At 37.2% G+C, this 23,773-nt stretch overlaps 1 protein-coding gene across 2 annotated transcripts in view; it reads right to left on the bottom strand.

Moving 5' to 3' along the window:
* Positions 1-23,773, bottom strand: part of LOC129250860 (inactive rhomboid protein 1-like) — a 111,157-nt gene that overhangs the window by 11,486 nt on the left and 75,898 nt on the right. The window contains exon 5 of one of the 2 annotated variants that reach the window (XM_054890464.1): positions 249-2,169. The exons of the other annotated variant lie outside the window; for it this stretch is intronic. Coding sequence (XP_054746439.1) covers positions 1,855-2,169 — 315 coding nt within the window. The 3' untranslated portion in view covers positions 249-1,854. Of the gene's footprint in view, positions 1-248; positions 2,170-23,773 lie in introns of those variants that run through there. 2 annotated transcript variants of the gene reach the window in all.

Below are 23,773 nucleotides of genomic sequence, written 5' to 3'. Positions count from 1 at the left end.
ATACAAAAAAATTAATTATTTCATAATTGGTTGTTATTCCCTGACCAATTATGAAGAGAAACTGAGTTATCCGGTTAAAATATATTCATTTTCCAGGTTTTTACATGAAATCTACGAAAAAGTATTTTTTTCCCATGCAAAATACATGGGATATTTCAAAGCCCCGGCGGCACCATTAAATATGGTCTGATTAAAAAAAAAAAAAATACGGGTCTTTTTATTTTTCATTCTTTACTATTTTGGGGGGCGGCAGCATACAAATTTTTTTTGGACCACCCTAATACACATGTATGAATATGCTATGATTAGAAACTCTGGTTCACACTGGAATCAGCTGATTCATTTCATTCAAGCAACAAAACTTAAAACCAAAAAAATTAAATTAAAACACTAATAAAAAATGGAAAGCGAAAAAATAAATACAGTCTGAAATAAATTGCTTCTGGGACTGGCTCAGATACGAATACAAAGCCGATTTCAGTTGTCTTACTCTGCCACTACTCGCCTACACTTGCAATTATCTACAACAGGTAACAGGACGATATAAGACAGGGCGAGTCTATCCATGTATATACAGATGGCTCAAAGCTCGAGAGTAGGGTAGGCGGAGGTGTATATTCAGAACAACTGGGAATCTCCTTCAATTTTCGACTTTTCGATTCCTGTAGAGCCTTTAAGGCTGAACTGATGGGTATTATGAAAGTCGTGACACTGGCACAGTTTGATGCGATACCTGGAGATAATATCTATATTTTCGCTGATAGTCAGCCCCGATAAAATCCTTCAGAAAGCAGTGAACAACCACCAAGATAGCCAGGAAATTCCGCACATCTCTTAGCGAGATGACTGCGTAATTTCACTTAAGGGTAACATTGGCTCTTGGTCATTGTGACATTGAGGGTAATTACAGAGCCCTCAAACTAGAGAAACTCAGCACCAAATTGCCAGATGAGTACATAGAAAAATGATATAGGCCTACCCTTGCAAACAAGTAAGCTGGTTATCTTTGAGGAAATTGTAAGAGAAGCGAATGAAAGATAGTTTAAAAAACCAACATGCAGAATCGCCCGACGAATATGTGGAAATACATGACTTCTGCAGAAGTTGTCCAGATGAGGAAGAGACGATCCTGCACCTTTTGTGCCACTGTCCTGCTCTGTCCAGACGTAGACTGACAATTTAGGTAGACAATTTTTAATGAATTTTTAGATCTTAGTTCTGTTGAAATCAAGGATCTTCTAAAATTTTTGAAAAGCATACCCTGGTTTTAGGAGAGATAAGGACAAGTTCCCCATGCGGCATCACAATAGGACATGAGCCTGAGTTAGTCACTCCGTGAACAACCACTTCAATCTAACTTAACCTATTCTGCCACTTATCAACGATTTAATTAACGCTTTACGCCGGATTGCGAATACCCCTAATATTTTTTGCGTTTAGATACATATATTCCTGTAAATTATGTAGGCGTTACTTTCTTTACAAGTAAATTTTGCTGTGACTGCGCTGAAGCAGTATTTATAGATGGTAGTTCTCCAGCCACGCTGTCCTCGGTATTAGTTTCGACTCTATACAAGTATGTTCCTGCGCCATCTTCCATGTCGCCAACGTCGCGACTATTTTCTGTATGCGGGCTCCTTAAATCAGAGAGTGGTAACACTCTCGCTGTCGGCAGTTTTTTGACTTAATTTAATGCATGAATTTCTTTGTTGTTGTTATAGTTGGTGTTCTTGTTAGTTAGCCGCATGTCGACCACTAATGTCAAATTTCAAACGATGCAGACGCCGCTTCATAGTTTTTATGTCACTCTGACTGTCGACATTGCAATTGCTTATTATTACACTTTTAATCATATTATACGTTGCTGTTATTGCCCACGGCCGCTCTAGCACCGATAATTTTTAACGTATGACCGGCATTGTTGATGGGGTCATTGCAGTCGTATTTCATTGTGTCCTCCAACATTTTATAATCTCTTTTCATAAGGCTTTTTGAACCATTTGTGTAATAATAATTTGCAAACATGTTTTTGCCAATGTTATTAAAATCGTGTTGGTATTTGCCACTCATTTGAATGCTGCTGCGTCTCATATGATAAGCATTATGATAAAGTCCTGTAGAAAGGCTTATCTCTCTCGGTTGCTTTTGTATTGGACTCCTTAATAATTGCTGAAATGTACCACAACAAATGCTGATATGTAAGTAGGTATGTACACGTATTTTAATAATAATTATACAAGAGAAGTTTACGAACGTCATAAATGAACGAATGGAAAGAGAAAATGTAAAAGTCGCAAACAAGTTGTAAAAAACTCCTAAATATTTGCGAGGAATAACTAATTAAAAATACCTATTAGTTTCCAATAAACATTTTTAAGTAAAATAAATGAAGAAAAGATATTTTGTAAATAGGGAGATATAAAATAAAGAGCCTAAAAGTGAGTTGTTGTTATGGAATCTCATGATTTCGTTCCTGGCGAACTGATTGATTTGATTTGGGGAATGATTCGTTAAATGTTGGCGTTAAATGGATGGCGTTTAACACACATAAAATTGTAATGTGTAATGGGAAATCAGCCAAAAATCTTCTTAGAGTATTGTATTCTAAAAAAATTTACACAACATATAGCGTTCCCATTAACTACCAACCAAAAAACGTAAAGATTCACTAAATGATAAGAATACCAGGCATATAGCCATTAGTAATAGTCTCAATAATGTAGCTTTAAGTTCGAGTATTTCAGGTATATCTTACAATGTATGTATGTACATGGCATGAAAGCAAACGGATTTTCCCTAAGTTTTTTACATATTTATAGGAATTTGGCATAATTATAGTATATTAATTGAAATCCATGTGGAGAAAAATAATAATGGAGTCATTTCAAAAGTACCTAATACGGCGTTTCCACCAAAAGTAAACACCGTGTTTGCAGGAGTTGTGTTTAGGAGAACTGTCAACTGTTTCCACCGAAATGTGTTTGCAAAGTGTATGGTCTTTGGTATGGTAAGCAGATTTATGATACATTATTTTGCGGCGACAGCACAGCGCGATAGCCCAGCGGCTAGCAATGTGGGCTTCCGATCCGAAATCCTTGGTTCGAATCACAAAAAAATTTTTTTTTTTTATACATTTATTTCATTTTGTTTTATGATATGTTTATGAGCAGATTTTTTTCATGGCAGAAATACACTCGGAGGTTTGCCATTGCCTGCCGAGGGGCGACCGCTATTAGAAAAATGTTTTCATTAATTTTGCTTTCACCGAGATTCGAACCAACGACCTCTCTGTGAATTCCGAATGGTTGCCATGTTTCGATAAGAATGCAATAATAAATGAGGAAAATGAGCAACATTGCCACCACTTAATAATTAAATTAGACGCAAACCCAACAAAACACGCTTTAAATTAGACGCAAACCCACAAAACACGCTTTGAAAGTGAGTTTAGGTATGGAGTTGTGTTTTAATTTTGTATGGGATTTGACAGGAGTTTTGTTTCGTGTTTGCGCTAAGAACACGATAGCGGCAGAGAACACGCTAGCGGCTGCGGTGGAAACTTACTATAAGAGGTTTTAATTTGAGATGGAAAGCTGCAACAAGAGATAAACGCTTTAGTACATAGAGCAATAGAAGGGCTCGTTTATGGGGTGAAGATTAACCTGAAAAAACTGGAAACTGGAGTAGATAACGAGTGGAATAACAAAATAATATAAATGTAAGAATAGGACAACTACGGCGATATGTCGACGAGCTAGTGAGAGTGGCATTTACAGCAGGTTGTGGGTTAGAAAATCGAAGGATGGCGTGGTTAATGGAAACGGGAAAAGATTCATGAAATTTTGCAAGAAAAATTCGAATTTCAATTTTCAATTGGCAGACAAAAGAAGATGAAGAAGGAAACTTGATGTTCGTAGGGGGAATGGGTTGTTCAGTGAACGATATACATATGTGCGGTCTCACAGTACCTTTCGTATATGGTAGATAGTTTTATGGTGCAACCGTAAGTCTGGTCGGACCATATGCCTATCTTTTTAGGCTTGGTATTTAAAAAATGTAAGGTGAGGGAAAAAACAAACATAAATTTTATACTTAAATTGATATAGAAATACTCTATGGGAGCAAGGTATAAAGAGAACACAGACAGAAAATTAAATGAGATGAAAATAGAAGATCGAAGCAGGAGTTAGATTTAATGGATACTATAAATATTATATCAGCCATAGCGAGCGCCGGATCCGGTGCAAACAAAGCAATTTAACAAAAAAGAAACCTGGAGGGACAATCGATGTGAAAAATTTCGCAAAAAATCATGTAAAGCTTTACAAACGTATAATGAGACGCGTACTGAGACAAGGACAAGTATCATATATGGCAGCAAATAAACACTACAAGACTATTTGCGAAGAAAGCAGAAAGAAATATTATGTTGATTTAGCGATCAGAATAAATTTGGTGAAAGCCTATAAAGGGTGATGGGTATTAGCTAAAGAAATAAAAGGAAGCCAATTATACAATGAGACAACTATATAGCAAATATTTCGAAGATTAATTTAAAGATCCCTAGGGTTTACACAGACGGCAAAACACATAAAATATGCTGTGATGAAGGTGGAAGTTGATATTTTAGACAGACGAATTAGCACAAGGGAAGTTAAAGCTATGCTAAATAAGACAAAGCCGAACAAGACGCCAGGACTAGGCAGACCCCATACGATTCTTTAAATATGCAAGTAATGATCTTGTAGAGCAGTTAGCAACAATCCATGATAGAATATATAATACGGGTATTATAGATGAAAGTTTACTCGACGGTTGATAATATAGGGTTTTTAATAGGTGCGCTTCTACTTTTTTCCGATAGAGAGGGCGAACGACGCAATATTTTTTATTTTTCGCTTGTCATTTGTAAACTTCATTAGTATACATTTCATCATGGAACGCTGCACACTTGAGCAACGATTGCAAATCGTGCAAATTTTTTATGAAAATAATCGTTCTGTTGCTGCTACTTTAAGAGCATTACGGCCATTTTACGGTCCATTTAACAATCCGTCCCGTTTTGGGGTTATGTGAAGTCATTGGTCTACAGTAACAAGCCGGCGACGATTTGTGAGCTCAGAGCCAATATTGAACGCGAAATTGCTGGAATTTCGGCCGATTTATGCAAAAGAGTGGTCGAAAATTGGGTTCAACGATTGGACTTCGTAAAACGTGCACGCGGTGGTCATGCAAGAGAAATCGAATTTTATACTTAAATGTATATGTTCAAACTCGATAATAAAAAAAAAAATAGTTAAAAAAGTCAAACCGTTTGTGTTTTATTCAAAAAAGTTCAAAAGTTGAAGCGGTCTTACTGAAAAACCCTATATTTACAATCTGGCGTCACTTAAAGTTTAATGAGAGAAAAAAGTGTGCCTTTTTGTTGACTTTAAAGGCGCGTTTGACAAGGTACCTAGGAAACTGCTAATCTACAAGTTACACCAAATGAAAATTTCGACAAAATTTGTTAACTTTATTAAAAAAAAATCTATCTCAATCATTGGTCAAACAATAATCCATCTGAACAATTACCAAGGTTGTCCATTGTCTCCAATGCTTTTCGCCTTATACCTCAATGACCTACATGAAGAATTATGCGGATGATATAGTGTTTCTTTCGGACGATATATTATATAATACAATATATAGAGGTGAATCTTGGAAAATAGGCGATAATGGTTTTCAGGCGAGGGGGAAAGTTAGGAAAAAAAAAGAAAATTACAGTACATGGGAAGAGAAATAATAAATAATGAGTATTGCTACTTATAGGTGTTATTTTCACCAAAAATGCCCTTTAAAAAACAAATCGAAAATGAGAGTTTGCCGAATGTGGTCTCACGATCAAAACGTACTGCTGAGAAAAATATTCAATTAGCCCGTACGAATTTCTAAGCATAAGATTAATTCGATTAATTTGTTTTCGGAAGTGCTAGATGTGAACTAAAACCATTCGTCAGTGGTTTCTTAAATAATGTGTGAGCGCAATGCGCTTGAATTTGCATTTAAAAATGCTAAAAACTCTGCAAGCAGTGTCTTAAATAGAAAAAGAAAAAATGACAACGTGATAGAGAACACAATGTCAAAACATAGCAAAAACAATTACACCTACTTCTGTTTTTACACGGACTTTTTTACACGGTTTTGATATACCACGGTTTGAAAATGAAATATTTTAAATTTTTTTACACGATTTTATTCCATTTAGCACGATTTAAAATTGTTTGTGCTTAATTTTTTTTTTTTGTCAAATTTAGTTTTTGTGAAATATAGTATGTTCATATCACACATTTAGGGAAATTCCCTTTTTGTGCATACAAGCAAATTTACTGTTCAGAGCAATGGAAACGTGTTAATGTTTTGTGAATTATCAATGCAATTAGACGTGTTTGGTAAAGAAATTTTTTTAGTGGCAAATTTGTTTTGCCAACGTTACATTAAATTTAACGCATAAAAAGTAAGCCAAAAAATATTTTATATTTATTCAGTTATTTATATTTTTTAATTTTGTTAAATATTTTATGCATCCCTAAAAGAAAATATCAAATACAAAACTAAAACGTAAAGCAATTTCTTTGGAAAGCAAAATTTTAATTTTAGATCGCCTTTGAAATGGAAAAGGCTCAACATTTCTTGGCAAAATGTTCGGTTTAAATGAAGCCACAATAAGAACTATAAAAAATAGTAAAGTTTAGTCTTCATCATACGATGGAGATGTTACTAAAGAAAAAATGGAAAAAACACTCATAATATGGCTTGAGGACAATGCACAAAAACATTGTAGACGGAAACAATATAAAACAGCAAGCATTAAGGTTTTCTAAAATGATAAAAGCCGAACAATCGTCTACATCCATACAATCAACTCATTAGAAAAGGTACGTATTTTCTGCAAACACAGGATGGTTAACGGGATTTCTCCAAAGGCACGCCCTTCATAACATAAAAATCAAGGGCTAGTTTGCTTCTGGAGATCAGAAAGCCGCCAAAGAATTTCCACTAAAACTTAAAAAAATAATAGCCGATAGTGAATACTGTCCATACTGGTCTTTTTTGGCAAAAAAATTCCGAGAAGAACATATGTGGCCAAATCGCAAAAAAGCGCTGGTGGTTTTAAAGTTGAAAAAGATCGAGTCTCATTTTTATTTTGCAGTAACGCTTCTGGAGGTCGGATGTTAAAGCTCCTGCTTATCAATCGTGCACTTAAGCCTCGAGCAATGAAAGGTGTCGATTTTGGTACATTGCCGGTTAATTGGATAGCCATTAAAAAAGCATGGGTGACAACTACGGTTTTCACAGAATGATTCATTAAATATTTTGTACCAGAAACTAGAAAATATATGAATGAAAAAAGCTTAAAATTTAAAGTTCTTCCCTTCACAGTGGATTCGAAGGTAACTGCAAAGCTGATGAGCTCGCAAGAGCTGGAGCTGCGCAATCAAATGTTAGTAACTTACCCACAATCCACATTCCGCTCTCAACATGTAAATTGCTCATTGATCGAGAATTTCACAGCATTGCTGATCGGAGGTGGCGAGTGGAAACTACTTGCGTTACGACCAGACAAATCTGGCCATCCTACAATCTGAAACAGACAAAAACCCTTATAAGTCTTTCGAAACACGAACTAAGGCATATAATATCTCTTATCACCGGCCACTGCCTTTTGGGCACTCACGCACGTCGGCTCGGGGTTCCTCAAAACGACCTGTGCAGATACTGCGAGGACGAAGATGAGGAAGTATCGAGCAGACATTTGCTGTGCAGTTGTCCCGGTCTAGCCAGAAGTCGACTCGCTTTTCTAGGCTCTCCAACAATTGACAATCTTTCAGTACTCTCGAACCTGAAAATCGAATCTCTCATCAAATTCTCGAAACGAATTAATATCTTTGACCAAAATCTACAATAAAAATCTCGGTTAGGTGGGGAAATCATATAACATAATGAGCTCTAGGGCAACACAACGGACCCAACTTGTGGTCTATGTGGCACTCCGATGCGGGGTCACCCTTAAACCAACCAACCAACCAACCAAAGTTCTTCTGTTAGCAGACAATGTACCCGGGCATCCTCAGTTGGAACAAGTTTTGTTCCTGCCACCGAATACCACATCCCTAATCCCACCACTGGACCAAGGAATTATCGCAACATTTAAAACTTACTACATCAAAAGAACATTCCAATACATTTTGGACACTTTAGGTAAGGATAAAACTCTATTGATAATTGATACTTGGAAAAAGTTGCGTTAAACATGCTGCTTTGGCATTATCAGATTTATGACCATCCACCTCAAACGGATGTTGGAGAGCAATTTGGCCAGAATCTGTAAGAAGTAAAAATCCTGTAGATCAAAATACAAAATATCCCAATATAATTGATTTAGCACACGCAGTTGGTGGGGAGGTTTTTGGTGACTTGGTATTCGATGACATTGATGAACTGATGATTGATAAAGTTCTTAGCGAAGAGGAAAATTACATTTTGCCGCACAGAATGCTGATTCTATAGAAAGCAATTATAGTGAAGAGCCTGTAAAATTAACTGCAAATTTAATTCAAGAAGGACTTCAACTTGCAAATAAATTAGGACACAATTTTATCACAAATGATCCCAATGTCGAAAATGCTGCACAATTCCAACGTGAGCTGAGAATTATACAAAGAGGTAGGAAAAATTGGCGAACAACGGCTCATAACAGAGTTCATTGTTGAAAAAGTACATGCTGAACGAGCAAGAGAAAGTCCAGTTCAAAATTATTCCAGCGATGATAGTGATTGTATACGCATTCGAAGCAAGCGAATGCGAGTAACTGATGATGACAGCAATTAAATTTATGTTCCTGTATTTATGATTATCACGTATTTTTTTTTTTATTTTTTACTATAAAAATTGAACAACCTATTATTTTCGTTAACAGCATAGCTGTTTAACATAATTATTTTTAGTTCCTGAAAAATTCAACATTGAATGTGATGATCGACGCTGAAAGCGATTTACTTTTAATTCATATCTCTCCCTTCGTCGAGAAAGGATTCATCCAAACGAATTATTTTATTCAAATAAAACATTTTCAGTGCGATTTTAGATTAATTTTTTAATTCAAATTTCATTATTTTAAAAACATTTATCGGTATTCCTAACATTTCTATCGTAACGGTTGATGATAAACTAAAAATACTTTTTTTATTCGGTGAGAAAATAAAAGGCGCTGACGGTTTACCGACTCTCGAGCACTTCACATGTAACTACCACAGACAAAACAGAGCATGTCTACGACTACTCCACACACTTCTAACGATTGACCAATGCTAGACAAACCCTAAACTAGACACGTTCAACAAGGTGTAATCAACGGGGGACATGGCCTATTTCATCTAACGTTAGGCCCAGGAAACATGCTGTTACGACGGGTTGGGTCCAAAGGGAAGCGGATGTTAGGTGAGTGGGGTTGAGGGGGGTGATTATCTGGTTAGCATCATATGGTACCCCGCAAACCTTTAAATGTCACACATATGTGGGGTGTGTCGATGGCGATTTCGGATAGGTAGGGTTTTTTGTTTTCTTTGTTCACTGCTCTCGGGAGCATAGAGTCTCGACAAGACTCGGTCTTACGTTGGTTTCGTTAATCTATTTTGATTTCTGACAGGGTAGGTGATTAGTCTGCCGCCACCAGTCCTAAATAATAGGAATGCCCTGTCGTTGCTTAGGAACAACGCCTTATTGCATGGAGTTCCACCTGTGTTTCGCATTTTTCTGCCAGAAGAAGTGGTCTGAAATCGGAGCACGGCTATCTCTTATTGTCGTTGATCACGTCATGGCAAACCCGGTGGGACAAGTGTCGAGATTTGACTCAATGGAGGTGGCCCGCGGATACAGGGTGATCAAATGCGATGATCAACTCTCCCTTGATTTCCTGCAAACAGTTTTTGGCAAGATCCAGAACGACTGGGAAGGTTTGAGGCTCAAACTAATCCCGGCCAGCGAAATCCCACGACGGTCGAGGGCTCGCATCTGGATGCTCAATATGGAGTTTGAAGCCAAACAGCTAATTCCATACCTGCAAGCTCATAACCGCAATGATGGGCGGAAGTGATTGATGTTACTTTACTGTCTGAAAACAGTTCAGTAAGGGTAGACAAATGGAGGGTCTCCAACAAAAATTCTTTCTCGGATCACAGTTTGATCCTTTACGAACTAGATCTGAGGATGGATCCACCCTTACCGAATCAAAACCCATTTAGGTTAGTAAAAACTCCGATCAACCAAATCACTCCCACGGAAAACCTTGGTCCTACAAAACGTCATGTCCAATTAAATATAGCAAAAAATCCTATCCTCCTTGGTGGAGCCAGATCAAATTTAAATCTCAGCTACTCAACAGGTAATTGGCAACTGTATAGAGAAAGTCGGAGAAAGCAGTTAGGGCCGCAAAGAAAGAGATCTGGCGAGATTTCTGCTCTTCAATCGAATCTACCAGAAATTATGCGAGGTCCAGCCGTATTTTGTCCAAAGATCATTCATTGGCTTCTTGGGTCTAGAGGCCAGATGCTACTTGTACTTCTATGGCGGAAGAATCTCTAGAACTTCTTTTAAACACTCATTTTCCGGGATGTAGCGCTCCCCTTAGCGATGTTGGGAGAATCCGGCGGAGCCGCTATGACTCACAGCTTTTTACCGATTTAATAGTCACAAAAGAAAAGGTTGCATGAGTAATCAAATCATTTTCACCTTTAAAATCTCCATGTCCTGACTAGATCTTTCATAAAATGTTGCAGGAAACTCTTAATAGTATTCTACCATGGCTAATGAAAATTTTCAAAGCGTGTATAAACCTAGGTTATATGCCAAATAGCTAGAAACTTGTTAATCAGCAGCATTTCAAGGCATTATTTTGATTAACTAATCAGGTTGCTACGTGACTACCATTCGGAATTCACAGAGAGAACGTAAACACCAAAATGAAGAAAAAAATTTTTCTAAAGCGGTCGCCCCTCGGCAGGCAAGGGCAAACCTCCGAGTGTATTTCTGCCCTAAAAAAGCTCCTCATAAAAATATCTGCCGTTCAAAATCGGCTTGAAACTGTAGGTCGCTCCAAGACGCACACCACAAATAAGAGGAGGAGCTCGGCCGAACACCTAAAAAGGGTGTACGAGCCAATTATATATATATATATATAATCAAAAAAGGTGAGAATTGGTTACCAGCATGGGATGTAGAACCAGGTATACTCATTTTCAAAAATGGTGAAACAAAGGAATTGACCAACTAATGGTTAGAGTTGCTACAATGTTAATAGAACTATGAATAAGTTCGTGCGGTTTTACAACAGATGGCGTAACTTGATTATTATTCCATCGATCCACATTTCCAAACATTCATTGGAGAGCTACTGTCGTAAGGCACAAACGTCAGTATAAGTTTTTTATTTGAAGCGTAAACAACAATATTTTTACCACACTTGAAAATGTCGAATTTCGTGCCAAATAATGTGTTTTTGCGGGGAATTCTTCTTCATTATTTTAATATGAAGAAAAAAGCAGCCGAAAGTCATCGTATCTTGGTGGAAGTTTATGGTGAGCATGCTCTAGCTGAGCGAACGTGCCAGAAGTGGTTTGCACGCTTTAAAAGTGGTGATTTTGGCTTGGAAGACGAAGAACGCGAGGGTGCGCCGCCAAAGTTCATGGATACCGAATTGGAGGAATTGCTCGATCAAGATCCGGCTCAAACGCAAGAAGAGGTTGCAAAAACTTTGGGAGTTGATCAATCAACCATTTCCAAACGTTTAAAAGCCATGGGAATGATCCGAAAGGTAGGCCATTGGGTGCCGTATGAATTGAAGCCAAGAGACGTTGAACGCCGTTTTATGGCATGCGAACAACTGCTTCAACGGCACAAAAGAAAGGGTTTTTTGCATCGAATTGTGACTGGCGATGAAAAGTGGGTCCATTACGACAATCCAAAACGTCGGGCAACGTATGGATACCCTGGCCATGCTTCAACATCGACGTCGGCGCAGAATATTCATGGCCTGAAGGTTATGCTGTGTATCTGGTAGGACCAGCTGGGTGTTGTGTATTATGAGCTACTGAAACCGAATGAAACGATTACGGGGGATGTCTACCGACGACAATTGATGCGTTTGAGCCGAGCACTGCGAGAAAAACGGCCGCAATACGCCGATAGACACGACAAAGTTATTTTGCAACATGACAATGCTCGGCCACATGTTGCACAAGTGGTCAAAACATACTTAGAAACGCTCAAATGGGATGTCCTACCCCACCCGCCGTATAGTCCAGACCTTGCGCCATCCGATTACTATCTCTTCCGATCGATGCAACATGGCCTGGCTGACCAGCACTTCCGTAATTACGATGAAGTCAAAAAATGGATCGATTCGTGGATTGCGGCAAAACCGACCGAATTTTTCACAAAGGGAATCCGTGAATTGCCAGAAAGATGGGAAAAAGTAGTAGTAAGCGATGGACAATACTTTGAATATTAAATTTGTAACCATTTTACGTCAATAAAGTTTCAAATTTCGAAAAAAACCGCATGAACTTATTCATAGTTCTATTATATATAAACTTTTTCACTTTTGCTCTATCATCTAAGTTGTGTAAACATTTTTCCATCTGATGTGGAGTTTTAACTCTCCTCGGATAGATAGTTTTTGTGCAAAAAGTGCTGTACTGCTCGTCGTAAGGCTCTACGTTCGTTATCGCTATCTATTGCTTTGGATATTTCAGAGAACAATATTATTACCGTCTGCCCTAATAGCTTGACTACTCTGAATAGCCAAACACGTTGTTTTTATATATAATACATATAAACTTTATCATCGTTATGTTGTGCATGGTCGGTAGTGTGTTTGTGCACTATACAGAATAGCCGGATTCTGAACATGATGAAAATCCGAGCTGAGCCGAGCAAGTATCGAGGAATTATCCAAAGATAAGTCGAGTGAAGACTTTAATACCAAATTATTTCATCAATTCCTTTTAAAACTATGAAGCCATTCAAATCAGGCAGTTTATTTAGATCAGCTGGCCAGAATATTGGTTCTTGTCTTGTCATGTTTATAATGTTCAGATTGGATGACTCTGTACAATAACAGCCGTAGGAGTTTGTCGTTCTCGAGCCAAAGAACCGGTGTTTGGTATTATAATCTTCCTGCTTTTTTATAGAGCGTCGTGGCAGACACAGTTGGCGGTCCCTTGTGATCTTGAACGGCTATGCTTGTTGCTTGAAGATAATCAGCTTCAAAATTGTTAAAGATATTGTTATTAATGTTGGCTATAACTATTATGGCTGTACCTCCTCCAGCTGCCCCAATGGGGTGATTGGTTGCGTACATGTTGTACTGACAAATTTTGGCAAAGCATTTGCTTGTGAAGCATTATATCCATTTTATGCGATAAAAGTTTCTATTTAATGAATGTGGCTAGTAAGTTCGTTGGCATTCCAACTACCTATGTTAAGGTTCGAACTCATTTTGTTGACAGTATGACAAGTTTCTGAGCAAAACTCAACTGATTTTGAAAACGAGCGTACGTTATTATCTAAGTTAAATTGCTCTGTTGTCACTTTGATAGCTTCAAGCATAGTTGTCTTTTTAAGAGCAGGAGACGTTTTTGACTGTAGTTCCTTGTATAAAGTAGAACTTTTATAGTTAGCTGGATGTTTTCTACCACAACAATGCACCTAAGAACCTTATTTCGGAACTGTTAGATTTGGATTTTCGTACTTTTACTGGCGAATACCCGTAGCTGCGCAGCATAACTCCGACCAGTATTAGTATAAGCTTTTACGTAATAGCTTGTTTTCTGTAGTTAGAGCTGATCTGGTACCCATGAACCATTGCATGTTTTTGAGTTTGATGTCCAATTCTTCCCTCGTTTTCTTAACATGTTCTTTCCATCGATGTTTACAATCAAGTGTCATACCTAGGTACTTTCCAGAGTTTGAGTATGGGGCCTGTTGATCATCTATGTATGTATAGTAACCTATGTTGTATTTTAGTGTTTGTGAAAACTAAGTGCACAGATTTTGTTTGGTTTAGTTTAATTTTCCATATATAATATAAGTCCACTGGAAGACCTTATTTAAAGCGGTTTGTAATGTGGCTGTCGATTCGCTTTCAGTTTCCCCAACTGCAATCAGAGCGGTGTCATCTGTAAACGTTGCTGTGACCTAATTAGGATCAGACGATAGGCCATGTTTGAAGATAAGGTACAGTAGAGGCCCAAAAACACTGCCTTGAAGTACCCTTGCCTTTATTTGTCGAATACTTAAATAAGCATCATCTGATAAGTCCGACTCTAAGATTTCGTAGTATTGCTTGGGAAGTATTAATTTTAATTTAACAACCAAACCTGTGTGACAAACTTAATCAAATGCCTTTGCCACATCGGGGCATTTACCATCTGGTAGCATTTTTATGCAGTTAACACCGTATTTCTCCAAACTTCGTACATATCTCTCTATCCGCAAACTGGAGTTTGAGGGTTGTGCTAGGGCAATCTTTCCAAATATGCAGGATTGGGTTGAGGGGAAAATCTGCACTGAAACGTGCACCTCTGTCTTCACCGGCGGCTCCAAGATGGAATCGGGAGCCGGAACAGGAGTTTTTTCTAAATCAACCAATTTATCTACCTCCTTTAAACTGCCGAATACTGCTAGTGCTTTTCAGGCACAACTCTTTGTGATCCTGCAGGCATGTAAAATGCTTAGGGAACGTGGGAGCGAGGGAGATATATTATTATTTTTTTTTTTGGTTTTCTATTTAAGTTTATTGTGGCACTTAGTGCATTATAACTCTGCTTTCTCTAATCTTCTATGACTGCTTTAGGTTCACAGGAATGGTGTAGTTTTTTAACTACAACTTTAATTGTCCTCGACTGTTTGTTTTCAAAATTGTACCAGGAAATATTTTCAGTGGAAAAAGTTTTTGATAATTTTCTGTAGTCTTCAGTTGAAAAAGTGTTGAGTTGATTTGTCAAGAGTTTTATCGTAACATTTTGTTTCGACTGAGTTTTTGTTAATATATACAATACAACATGTTGGCTTAGACGGCTCGAGGTTTTCATCGCTTGCCTCTGCCTTTCTCTTCTTTGCTGGTCTCTTCTTCAAAATCCAGTCGATTTTACGAGTAAGTTCTTCCTCAGCAGTTGAGAAGTGTACTATATCATTGATTTAGATATCCTTTGTTTGACCGGATTTAAGTTTTGAATTTTCAGTTCTTAGCTCGATTATTTCTTTTGAAAGGTTTTTACACATTCTTTCCATTTTTTAAAGTTTTTTGGTGAGTTCATTAATAGTGGCTAGATTTTGAAGTGAATTTCCACCACCCCTTTTTATTTAAATAGTAGCCCTATTCCAATTGCCGTCGGAAATGCAGTTTGATATTAATGGTAGCTATGATAGTGCATAGATGGCACGCCGCACAGTATTTGATTTTGATAAACAAGAACAGCTGAAGGCCGCTCTCCTCGTTTTGCCACAATTGTTTCTGTATTTTTTTGTTTTGTTTACTTATCTATTTGTTTCAAGCAATTTTGCTGATATCGAGGACCGGTATCCAATCGCTAGTACCTAGTCACGGTAACTTTTGGTGAAATTTAACACTTTAAAATTGTTTTTTATAATAGTTAATTTATTTAGAGCACAAAGTCTAAACGTCTACTCTCGGCAACTGTATACTCTCACATGCACTTATAGTTCACCAGTACATTTAACACAACGTGGGTTGTGGTTGCAAAGATTATGGGTATGCCCATACCTCTGACAGAGAACGTAAGGTCATAGAGAAGGCTCAGGAACGAATGAGCAGGTTAAATGTGAAATGCTAACAAAACGCGGGTAAGAAATGTTTATTATTTCACCACGGCCTTGGAAATGTTAACAGAAGACAGTTAACATAGCGGAGCGTAGTCAACAGAATTAAATATAGCGTTTGCATTGAAATGTAAAATGCCATGATTGATTATTTCTTGTGAGATGAATAAATTAATTCTAAGTATATGCATGTATGAATGTAAAATTTTAAGTATATAATTAACTAGATTGAATTGATATTAGGTGTATTAACAAAATTATTTCAAAATATCCACATAAAAAATTACTTTTGTAAACCATTCATTTACGTCAAGGGTTAGTATTCAACAATATGTTGTACCCGTTAAATTATTATTAAATTATATAACATCTAGCATCGATATTTATGTGGCAGAAAAATATCTTGACCTGACTCATAACACAGCTCATATGCATATCTACATATAAAATATTCAACAGCAAATAGGCAAACATATTCCTAATATATGCAAAAAAAACTCATCTAAACCGTATGCATTAACATATATAATATGTACATTTGTATGTGTGCATATTTGAATACAGGTGTTGGGACAATGTATGTATGTACGTAGATGTTTCTATTCTAAGCAAAACAGTGCAAGTTAAAGATTTTCGCGTAAAAAATTTTTTTTTAAAAAGATTACAAAATTTCTTAATCTAAAACCTAAACTTAAAATGCACCGAGCTACCTGTGGTGGCGTGAGCAATTTCCAGGAATCGCTGACTTTGGTTGCGCGTGCATAACTTCCGGCCTAATTCGATTGGGGTGTTGCTGCCATTGGCTTTTCTGCTGACAGTGCGTTTGGATTATTGTGGGAAGCGCTATGTAAGCGTTGTACATCCGCTGTACTCATGTTACTGATCGGCGTTTTGAAAAGTTAACATTTGCCATGTTATCACTTCCCCTCTTAAAAACGTTCGTCCTCGAGCGTTGTTAGAAATAGGGTAAGTTATTGAAATTTACATATCTTGGTTGATCTTTTGGCAAATCTTTGAGTTGACCCAAGTTGAGGCCTGCTGGAGGCATCTGGTTGCTGTCTAGACTTTGTGCGATGATTATTTTGTTTTGAGTTTTCCTCCAAAATTTGAAAAATATTAGTGCTATGCAAGTAATAGCTGCAATTGATCCAAGTGAAAGTGAGCCAGTTGATATTGCTGCTGTCTTTAAGAGATTTATTTTTCGGGTATTATTTATAAGCAGTTCTTGCAGAGATTTTAGTGAAAGCAATTCAATTCCTTCGTTTTCGATTGGTGCTGGTTGTAGGACAGCTGGGATAGCTGGAGGAGGAATTGCCTCATAGTTGCTGAATATTTGATTATTAACTTTCAATGTTGAGTTATGGAAGTTGATAACAGGAGTTCCCGTCAAGTTCTGGGTTGTTGCGTCAGCATCTATTTTTCCCACAAAGCCATTAAGTAGTAAAATGCCTGATTTAATTTTTTCAATATGTGCACCATCCGTTGCTTATGGTGCAAGTTGAATTAAAGCTATTAATTATTCTAGGTATACAATTCCTATTAGTTATATTAACTATCTGCTTTTGTTTACAAATTTCGATTATCTTATAGTTATTACAATGAGTTTTTATTCCGTAAACTTGATTGTTTCCTTTTAATATTTCACTATATTCCCCATTAATTATAGTGTTATTTGCCTTTATTACAGGTCTTATAATAATTTTTTGAAATTTTTCTTTAATTGTTAGTGCTATTTTTACAAATTAAAAAATTGTAAAATTTTTGCTAATAACATTAACTTCTGATATTATAATAAATGAATCTTTGCCCATTGTACGGCATATTTAATATTTATTAATTCCTCTTTTATTAATCTAATTCTATTTTGTAAATTAATAATCATTTCATTTACTATACTCATATCTTTCCGTATATTATAAAAAAAATTATTCACAATTTGTGTAACGTTATTAAATTTTTCATTAAAAATTTCGTTTATAAGAACATGTTTATCATTATTGCTGTTAAGCTGGTTTAGATTATTTGATATTGCTTCTAGATCCTCATGATCGGAGGATCCGGCTATAAATTTACAGGCAGTACCTAGAATATTTATTGATCTTTTTTGTCGTAAGTTTGCTGGTTTAAGGGTATCAAGGATTTGGAGAGTAGTTCGTGCTTTACGATAGGTAGTAAAATGCTATCCTTAGGAATGTCTGAAGAAATGTATTCGTAAATGTCCGTTAGAAATTGTTCGTATCTGCTAAGGCCGATTATATGTATTAGCCTAAAGGCTCCGTTTTGAATTTCTGCTGTCCCGTCATTGATTGTAACCAGTTGAGCAGTAGAGTAGTCATAAATCTCTATTGTTGCGGTGGTCGAAATAAAAAGAGTTCTGAAAAGAAGGGTAGACGGTTTTATTCTAGTTTTTTATATTGCTTTTGTGAATTATTTTTCCCGATTCTGTTACTATGGTTGAGTGTTTGTTCTCCTTTACTATTTCTTTTTTGAATTTTGGGGTAGTTTTTGTGCCTAGCCTTTTATTTATTTTTACATAGATAGTTTCGCCTGGATGATAAATTTTTATGGTTTCTCTTTTTTTGTTGTGAAAACAAAGGTCTTTTTCCTGTTTATTTTTTAATTATAAGATATTTTCCTCCCTTGTCTTTTCGAACTGGCTTGGGTCTGTGGAGACTCTTCTCCCGAAAAATATCTCTATTGGTTTCTTTTTTGTAGTTGAGTGGATAGTATAATTATATTCATAGACTGAGTTATCAAGGAGTTCTGCAAATGAAGTAAACTTTCGTTCTGCTTTTAGGCAGCGCATTATTTCTGTTAGGGTAGAATGAAATCGTTCTACTTGGCCATTAACTGAACTGGCATAAGGCGGTGTTTTAGAAATTTTGATGTTGAGAGTGTCTTCGATCAGAAATTTTATAGTTGCAGAATTAAGAGAAGTTTCGTTGTCTATAACCACTGATTCGGGTACACCAAATTGGAAAAGCAATTCTCGTAGAGGTTCTTTTACGTGTTCTATTGCTCTCGATTTAATTATCTGGGTTTGTGCATATTTTGAGAATTTGTCTATTGCTGTCAATACTATATTTCTGTCGGTGATGTAAATATCAATATGCAAAATCTGTCCAGGGTATTGCGGTATGGGCGTTTCGCCTAGTTCTGGCTTACTGGGGTGTCGGTCGTTGTTATTTTCCTTGCATACTGAGCATTGCTGAATTATTGTGTTTATTTTCTTCGTCATTGATGGGAAGTAGTATTTTTCAAGGATTTGAGACTTATTTTCTCGGTGGTTTCTGTGTGCTCTTTTATGGGTTGTAATTATAATTTCTTCCTGTTCTTGTTCATTTGTAACGTCCTGTACTTGAAGTTGAGTAAATCGAATTTTATAGTTGGTAAAATGTATTGGGTATATTTCCTGAATTTTCCCTATAATGCGTTCTTCTGTCTTAATGCAATTAACTACGGAGGGATTTAGATATCTCTTAAGGAGGCTTATTAGATTTGCTGAATTGTAAACTGGTTCCTCTAAAATGTGTCTGTGATAAGTGGGAAATATTATTTTAAATTGATATGTTGAAGTTAACCCAGTGTTTAAAAATATTTGGTTTTTGAAAACGTTTATCGGAGTTTCTACGTGCGGGATTAGATTATCGGATGAACTTTCGTCACTGTGTTGGGTTGTGGATAGAGCGTTTATTGGCTCGGTTATCGTTGTTGAGAGTGCATCGGCCACAACGTTTGTATTCCTCCAGGATAGCTTTCCAGCGTTTCATTTTTGCATTATTGTTTTTGTTGCTCAGTGCTTGGGTCAAAAGTTGGTCGTCCGTTAAAAATATTGACTTTGGCTGAGCCATAAAGGTATAGGGTTGTTCAATAGGTGCGCTTCAACTTTTTTCCGATAGGGAGGGCGAACGACGCAATATTTTTTATTTTTCGCTTGTCATTTGTAAACTTCATTAGTATACATTTCATCATGGAACGCTACACACTTGAGCAACGATTGCAAATCGTGCAAATTTTTTATGAAAATATTCGTTCTGTTGCTGCTACTTTAAGAGCACTACGGCCATTTTACGGTCCATTTAACAATCCGTCCCGTTTTGGGGTTATGTGAAGTCATTGGTCTACAGTAACAAGCCGGCGACGATTTGTGAGCTCAGAGCCAATATTGAACGCGAAATTGCTGGAATTTCGGCCGATTTATGCAAAAGAGTGGTCGAAAATTGGGTTCAACGATTGGACTTCGTAAAACGTGCACGCGGTGGTCATGCAAGAGAAATCGAATTTTATACTTAAATGTATATGTTCAAACTCGATAATAAAAAAAAAATTAGTTAAAAAAGTCAAACCGTTTGTGTTTTATTCAAAAAAGTTCAAAAGTTGAAGCGCTCTTACTGAAAAACCCTTAAGTTTCTGAAATTGTTTAGTGCCCATATTATGGCGAGAAATTCTTTTTCGTTTGTCGCATAGGATTCTTCCGTCTTATTAAGTGTTCTGGATATGAAAGCTATGGGTTTCTTATCTTGTGCGAGGACTGCACCGATGGCATAGTTGGAAAAATCGGTTGTTAAGTGAAACTCTTTACTAAAATCGGGGTATGCCAGTATAACGTCATCGGTCATAAGAGAGTTCTTGACTTTGTTGAAGGCATCTTTTGCTTCGCTGTTCAATACAATATTTATCTTGGCTGATTTAGTTTTTGAAATACGTTGAAATACGTTTGGAAAAGTTGTTCACTAAATTGTTGATTCTGCTTCGTTGGGTAGATGTCATATGATCTTTAATGTTAATTGCGTTCGCTGATTTGGATTCAAGTTGCTTTATTTTAATTTTGGTGTTACCTTTGATTGACATAAAATTGTCTTTGATGTGGATAACAGCTTCGAGAATTTTAAGGCTGTCGTTTCCAAGGATACCATGGAATGAACGTAGTGTTGGGAGAAGAAAAAATTTTAATTTTGACTCTGTATTAAAAAGCTTTAGGAAAGTATGTTCCTTTATTTCTATGTCCCCTGCTATTGATTTTGCGAAAAAGTTTGATTCATTTTTAATTGGATTAGGGACGATAGAAGGTTGAATATAGTTTTTCGTTGATCCCATGTTAATTAGAAATTTCACTATCTTTCCACTCTCCAGCCTGCATTCAAAATAAGGCAGTGAAGAGTGAGTTAACCTAAAAAATGTGTATCTGTTATGTCAGTCAGATCGCGTGGTCTGTTCATGTAATTAACATGGCGTGTACGTAATGATGGATCTATGTCCATCGGTTCCGGTTGTGGTTGAGGTTTCGGAAACGGAAACAAACGCGGTGTTAGATTGTTTGGTTGCTGAGATATGTTGGGCTGATAATGCCGTTGAAATTGAAAATGTGGCTTATGTGCTCTGTTGGGGATAGCCGGGTTTGGTCGCGACTGGGGCAAATATGCTAAAGTTCGCATTAGGGTTGAGGGCAGCTTGAACTAAGTTTCGTCCCTCTTGTTTAAGTATGTTATTTACGACTCCTGCTATTACGTTTGTTAATTGCTCCATGTTGAATGCATTTGCATTTGAGGAGGAAGGAACAGATTGTAGAGGAGGAGCGCTTAGCACAGGAGGTCTTACCAAGTTATTTGGATTAGACATGATAGTTTTTTTCTTTTTTTCCTTAATTTTTTGTAATTTACTTTTTATTTACATTTTTGTTTTTTGTTTTTTAATTTTTTTATTATTGATAAAGCTGGAGGGTCCCCCCGAAGGTGGTGAATCGCAGCTTTTGCGTGTAATTAGTTATTGGCTATACAAGCATAACATACGGCTTGGTATTTGGTTACTCCTTCTAGGAAGGAGGGCTTTCGTATCCTGGAGGGTCCCTGGTGTTGGGAATCGCAGAAATAAGCTATGTTATTAGTTTTAAATTTAATTGGTTATTGGCTATACGAGCCGTCCTTTATAAGCTTTATAATTATTATATTTGTTTTACTCCTTCTAGGAAGGAGGGCTTTCCTACTCTGGAGGGTCCCGTAGGAATCGCAGAGTTAAGCAGTATTATAGAGTTTTTTATTTTTAATTTATTATTGGCTGTACAAGCCTTTATTTATAGAGTTTAGCAGGAATTAATTATTTTCCCTTTCACAATATATTTATTTTTTAACATTTTCGCATTACTTTTGCGATTTCAAGGAACATAGGCATTTATACTTTAAGTTTGTGGTCATGTACATAAAAATAAAGGTTAATTTTAAAATTGTTATTTTTTTCCACAATTTTGTATTTAATATTTTCGTAATATTTTTATATTTAATATTTTTACGATTTTACAAATGTATGCATTTTCAAACTTAAATTTATAGACGTGTATGTAACTTACATAAAGATGTGAAGGAACATTTTCGCTGTTGACCTTTCCCTTCCATGAAGTTTTCTTGCGTGTCTTGCGCTGATTCGGTGCGGCGGCTGACGGCTCGCGTCTCCCGTTTGCTTTCGCTACTAGGGGGCTAAATTGTGGCATGACCGCTCTTTATTGAGTTCTGTCTAAGATAAAATTACAAAATTTCTTAATCTAAAACCTAAACTTAAAATGCACCGAGCTACCTGTGGTGGCGTGAGTAATTTCCAGGAATCGCTGATTTTGGTTGCGGGTGCATAACTTCCGGCCTAATTCGACTGGGGTGTTGCTGCCATTGGCTTTTCTGCTGACATTGCGTCTGGATTATTGTGGGAAGCGCTGTACTCATGTTACTGATCGGCGTTTTGAAAAGTTAACATTTGCCATGTTAACATGCATATTCGTATATACATATGTATGCACATATAACCGCACACACTCACTTTATGCCTCTACATGTGAAACCAAAATTCTAAGCCTAGCGACTATTAAGAACAAATGCATTCATAGGCGCAGCTGAAGCAGCCATGATTATTTACCCGCGACGACGCTGAACAGTTTCAAACGAGCCGCCCATATGCCAATTCTCTCGACCATTCGAAAATAGTCAATATTGGAATATTTCGCATTGAATTATTTGTCAATATTTGGTAAATCTTCAATTTTTGTCAAGTCAAGCCCGTACAAGAGCAATATGCTCATCCGATCGCCTTGGTCATACAAACCTTGGTCGTACCTTTCGTACAAACGTTTAATAGTGCTCTTAGAAGGCGCACTTTTTACATTATTTAATTTCTTATACGCACGTTGAGTTTTCACAATTGACTTCTTTTGTTGAATGTAAATTTCAAGAACTTGGGAGCGCTCGCGTCGCGTGTACTGTTCCATGGTAAAAATCTGCTTGGACTGACGCTTCCAACATGGTATGTCATTAAGCGATCTGACGTCTCTGTCAAAAAAATACAGGGTTGCCAGATGGGTCCGTCGAATATTGGCTACCCTGTATATACAGGGTTTGATTGAAAAGTAATGAGCCTTCCCGTGCGGAGCGTCTGCCAAGCGATCAACCGAATCGGCTGGGGGAGGGAAATAATCGTTGGACCTTCCCCTTCCACTAGAAACCGGTCCCAGTTCACTGGCAACAGCAGTACAGTCAACATCGCCCCGCGGGTGAAAGCTGTTTCAAAAGGATTAGGATTTTGCAGTGGCGAAAATGCAGCGATCGTTGGAGCAACGTTACTCGATCAAATTTGGCCTAAAGCTAAACAAAACGAGTAGCGAAACCATTGGGCTACTCAAGGAGGCTTACGGGGACCAATCTCTGTCCAGTGCCCAGGTAAAACGGTGGCACAAGTCGTTCAAGGCCCGACCTCGTCAACAATTGGACCCTTCATCACGACAATGCGCCGCCGCACACCGTCTTCTTCTGCACCTCTGCATTGGCCAAGATGGGGATTCCAGTGCTTCCCGCCCCTCCCTACAGCCCAGACCTGTCCCCTCCGGACTTCTTCTTGTTTCCGCGCCTGAAAAGAA

Source organism: Anastrepha obliqua, chromosome 6, assembly GCF_027943255.1.
Source record: "Anastrepha obliqua isolate idAnaObli1 chromosome 6, idAnaObli1_1.0, whole genome shotgun sequence".
Classification (NCBI taxonomy): Eukaryota; Metazoa; Arthropoda; class Insecta; order Diptera; family Tephritidae; genus Anastrepha; species Anastrepha obliqua.
The sequence above is the reverse complement of the archived record's forward strand: the minus strand, read 5'-3'. Positions and strand labels throughout refer to the sequence as shown.